This window comes from Alosa sapidissima, chromosome 18 (assembly GCF_018492685.1).
Source record: "Alosa sapidissima isolate fAloSap1 chromosome 18, fAloSap1.pri, whole genome shotgun sequence".
Taxonomy (NCBI): domain Eukaryota; kingdom Metazoa; phylum Chordata; class Actinopteri; order Clupeiformes; family Clupeidae; genus Alosa; species Alosa sapidissima.
In genome coordinates, this window is record NC_055974.1 from 26,424,100 (window position 1) to 26,429,099 (window position 5,000).

The 5,000-nt window shown below is 44.1% G+C and overlaps 3 protein-coding genes across 3 annotated transcripts in view; all 3 read left to right on the forward strand.

Moving 5' to 3' along the window:
* The window catches only part of dennd4c (DENN/MADD domain containing 4C), a 75,356-nt gene extending 74,776 nt beyond the window's left edge, over positions 1 to 580 (forward strand). The window contains exon 33 of the mRNA XM_042069575.1: positions 1 to 580. This exon is cut by the window's left edge and continues 2,681 nt beyond it. The gene's annotated coding sequence lies outside the window, so the exon portion shown is untranslated.
* LOC121690252 (C-type mannose receptor 2-like) overlaps positions 1 to 5,000 on the forward strand; it is a 1,098,322-nt gene that overhangs the window by 969,093 nt on the left and 124,229 nt on the right. The gene's annotated exons all lie outside the window — the stretch shown is intronic.
* The window catches only part of acer2 (alkaline ceramidase 2), a 17,299-nt gene continuing 12,377 nt past the window's right edge, over positions 79 to 5,000 (forward strand). Inside the window, exon 1 of the mRNA XM_042070761.1 lies at positions 79 to 182. Coding sequence (XP_041926695.1) covers positions 177 to 182 — 6 coding nt within the window. The 5' untranslated portion in view covers positions 79 to 176. The remainder of the gene's footprint in view (positions 183 to 5,000) is intronic.

Consider the following 5,000-nt stretch of genomic DNA (forward strand, 5'->3'; position numbering starts at 1 on the left):
TATTGTAATGTAGAATCTCCATTTTCTCCTGCAGTTTAACACCTTTTAACACCAAGTGATTTCTCACCTTTTTTTGTACAGTCTGCTTGTGTCCTTTCCTCAGAGGTGGACAACAGAAGCTGATCCTCTCCTCCGACAACCACCAGACCTGGACCCAGCACGGCCAATGACCGGCAATGGAGGTGACCCCCAGTCCAGGTCATGGACCGCTTTCCTATACATGGGTTAAATGAGTTAAGACTTCATTGGAGATCTCTACTGAGAAAAAGCTTTTAGTTTTAGTAGTTGTTTTTAATAAGCTTTAAGCTTACTAGGCTTACCATCCTTAGGCTTTAGTACTAGGCTTACCACCCTTAATCCATGTATGGGAAAGTTATGTGAAACTTTTTAAATCCAGCTTTATGGCTAAAACCACAACCCTCCAGGGCCCCTTCGGACCAGGTCTGGGTATGAGGAGGAGGAGAGGGGGCTCTTTGAAGGCCTCCACCATGTCGATTCCCTTCTGTACCGTCCTGTGGAATGAATGTTGGTCTACGCCTACAGAAATATACTGCAATAAATGAGTTTGGACATGATTGAACTAGGGGGGCCTCTCTGGTTTTATTTAAGGTAGATTGGTCGTTTTATTCACCCTGAGGGAAATTCTTCCACTGTATTTGACCCATTCATGGTAGTTAGCGAACACACACACACACACACACACACACACACACACACACACTAGGAGTAGTGGGCAGCCATTACTGGGGCATTGGGGGAACAGAACAGTTGGGGGTTATCCCTAGCTCAAAGGCATCTCATGGATCGAACCAGCCACCCTTCAGTCACAAGTCGTATTCCCTAACTAGTTAACCAGTACACAGTACCACGGCAGCCCTGAAGTTGATGACTGATATTGGGAGGGACTGTCAGACCCACGAGATTGGAGTAGGCACCTTACATGCAAATATTATTTTGAGACGAGGCGAAGAACAATCTTCTCTATGTATTGATTAAAGAGTCTAGTATAACGAGTCACTATATATCAAAATGTATCATGTAAAAACAACGCAATTTGTATTAAATAGCTAGCCTGGGTGTTAAATAGTAGCATGGCAAAACAAATTAATGTGTAACAAAAAACAATCTTAGAGAAACAAGGAAATGTCTATCAAAACCGATTCTGGCAAACCAAATAAAAACATGCCTTCCTAGCCCAGTCCAGAAAAACAACTTCAACGAAAACAAACCAAAAGTCAATAACATTGCTGGTTAAGAAACCAAGTACATGTGTCATGTCTGTGGTAACAGGAAAAGGAAGAGCATGACAACAACTGTTAGCCGCTGTGTTTCCGATAACAACGTGAGTGTGTGTTGCCGTGGTGCTATCGGTGTTTTTTTTAGGATACAATGGTAAACAAACAAATACAAACCTAGAATAGAATAGGTCTTTATTGTCATTGTCACAGGTACAATGAAATTTAAAGTGTTCTCCAATCAGTGCATCATGAATTGGGTCTATAAAGATATAATTTAAGTGGTAATGTTAGAAATAAATAGAAACATATAACATATACATAAACACAGTCATTGCATAAAAAACAGTATGAACATACAACTACAGACATGCATACTTTTTGCACATTCTTTTTGCAGCATTGAGGGTGGTTATTATAGTTGGATCAAACTTAATTGAACGAAAATAGGCCTACCCAACTGGAACTGTTTGAGTCTATTTGTCCTTGCGTTAATTGATCTGTACCGTCTGCCTGAAGGCAACAGTTCAAACGGAGTGACCGGGATGGTGGGTGTTCTTTATAATGTTCTGAGCTTTTTTTGAGACAACGGGAACTGTGTAGTTCTTCCAGTGTGGGGAGATGGCAGGCGACGATCTTTTTGACCCTCTGGACCGCTTTCCTCTGAGCTATATGTTCGTATGCTCTCAATGGCGGCACAGTAAAAGGACACCAGCTGTCTTTGTGTGGCGTTACTCCTCCTGAGTGTTCTCAGGAAGTACAGTCTCTGCTGGGCCTTTTTTATTAGCAGCTCAGAGGTGTTCACGCTCCAGGATAGGCTCTCCTCCATGTAGACGCCCAGGAGGCGGAAGTCTGCCACCCTCTCCACACGGTCCCCGCTGATGATTAATGGTGGGATCTCTGTTTTCTTTCTCCTGTAGTCTATGATGTGTTGCTTGGTCTTTGAGGTGTTGAGGAGCAGGTTGTTGGCCCTGCACCATGTTGACAGCCGCTCCACCTCATCTCTGTAGGCAGACTCACTGCCCCCTCTGGAGATGAGCCCCATCACTGTGGTGTCATCTGCAAACTTCACCATTGGGTTGCTGTGATGGACAGGGGAGCAGTCGTGTGTGTGTAGAGGGTGTAGAGCAAGGGACTCGGCACACAGCCCTGGGGAGAGCCGATACTGAGGCTTAAGGCTAAGGCCGTGGTATGTGGTGGCCCATTCTGAAGGTGCCGTGTAAAATGTCCGCCAAAAATCAATTCATACTCCACATTCCATAAAAGATGGGGGCAGTATACCTCCAGAAAGTGAGCTGGTTTACCCTAGAGTAACAACCGAGACTCGTGTATTGCAGTTTGGCTAGCGGTTATGTTGTCCGCATACTGCCTCCCATGGCCGAAACTGGTATTATGACACCTGTCGGGCTGTGGCTAGTAATTTAGCATGCTAATTCAGGTTGATATCTCTGCAGCACTATACCTTGTTATTTTTTTAATGACATCATCGCCCATATTTCTACTCATTCTTTTGATGCGTGTAGCTCATCTTTTGGATATTTTTACCTCAATTCTTACACATGGCACCTTTAAACACTGTTTACATATGTATCCCCAGAGTGATATACATACGGAAACATTTTCATTTTTTGCCTACTAATCAAGCCAGTCATCCCACGTTTCCTCTCTCTCCAAGTGTCTTCTGTTCCCTGTAGTTTGAAGACCCATTTTGACACACACACACACAAGGTCAATTTCTCCCACTAGGGCGGGACGGAGGGAGACGTCTTGGGGGATGTTTACACCCTAAACATCCCCGCAGCTGATGCATATCTGCGTGTCAGCTCAGTTTCACTCCGTTCAACAGCCCCTTGACAGCCAGCAGTAGAGTTTGAGGCAACTGTAGCGTCCAGTGGAGAATTCTAGTTCCAATTCTAGTTCTAATTCTAATTCTAGTTCTAATTGCTGTTTTTCCCATTCACCAAAGATTTGTGATTTGCTAGATGAGCTGCTGCTGCAACGTTCTAAAACCTTGCAACTGCAGCTAGACATGGTGAAAGCTTTGCGACGGCTTGCAACAGCTGGCAACGACATGCAACATTTAATTCACACTGCTGCAACTCCTTTCTGCAATGATTTTGTGCTGTCGCGAATCTTTGATGTGAATTGGGCATGAGGATTAGTACAGTATATGGGGTCTAGACATCTTATGGTAATGCTGTTTTTCCCTATAAGGAGTATTATATGGGGTCTTGCTGCCTGTAAATTCAAAGGGCAGGTGGAAGTTCCTGTTTATGTTATAATAATTTTGTGTGTGTGCAACTTTTTAATTTCTAGTCAGCAGTGAAACAAAGCTAGAATTTGAACAAAAGTTGTCAGCACAATTTCATCTCAAAGCAGCGTGTGTGTGTGAGACAGAGAGAGAGAGAGAGAGAGATGTGTATTATATTGACAAAAATATTGAGATACCTGGCCATTACACCTATAGGAACTTGACAACCCTTTCTAAATATAGAATAGCTATATAGCTAGAATAGCTTCCACTCTTCTGGGAAGGCCACAGGTTTGTGTGTGATCCCACATACTGATGTTGGATGGGAAGGCCTGGCTCGCAATATCCGTTGGTTTATCCCAAAGGTGTTGGGATTGAGGTCAGGGCTCTGTGCAGTCCAGGCAAGGTCTTCCCACACCTCACCTAACCATGTCTGTAACAACCTTGATTTGTATACCTTGTGACATTATCATCACTGAGCTCTTGAGGACGACCCAGACCCAGAATGCAGACCGCATGCTTTGGTACACTGTGGCCATGGGTCTGAAATTAACACATGAATTCAGTGATTAAATGGGTTTGTGTCCCAGAACTTTTCTCCATAAAAGTGACTATGTTGTGAAACTTCTGATGCAAAATTATTCAACTGTTCCCCAATGAGTGGTTTATTCTTAGAACATGTAATAATCAAACTCATCTAAACTGCTGATGTAATGTGTGTTGTTTACCTTGGGTGTTCCTGAATAATGAGGACTGGCCATAGGCTATCGTATGTCCTCACAAACCCATGTGGTTGCCAGGTGTTAATGTTCCCATGTTTCTGCTTGGCTAGAACATGGCCATCCTGTAAACAGCTGCCAACTTCTCGGGAATGTCAACAATGTGCCTATGAATGGAAGCTGACGGGAAATATTTGGCAAGCGATGACGCTTCTCCGGAACATTGTACTTTGCCTCGGAAATCCTGATTAGGGAGGAAAGACGCGGAGACGTGCCCTAGATATGCTTAATTAACTTAAGTGCGTGTCGCCTAACTGGTAGCCTATCCCACGACATGACAAAAACTACACAATTCCTAATGCCTGAAAAACTGCATGACCATGCAGAAACATTTAGGCCTACCTATTTCTTCTAGGCTTATCAATTGATGTATCACAAGGTGTCGCCTATGACTAGGCCTACGGCTGCCATTAGGTCAACATCTTTGGGTAGGCCTATTTTCGTTAAATTAAAGGGACACCAGGCAAGCCTGATGCTTTTTCTCTACGAAACTCCCCCTCGCTCGGTCTGAAGCTCTTTTCCTTTTCTTTGCGTCTTCCGTCAAGGGTTTTCGCTGCTTCTTCACCGGCTCTGCCGTTATACACACGTTTACAACAATCTCTAGGTTTCCTTAGCCTGCCTCAGTGCTGTAAACGGATCCTGCTTCTGTCGGCGGGTAGGATACACAGAACTTGCAAGTGGGATATTCTTCCTACAGGCAGTAGGGGCGGGCGAGAGAGCCTTCATTCGCCCTGT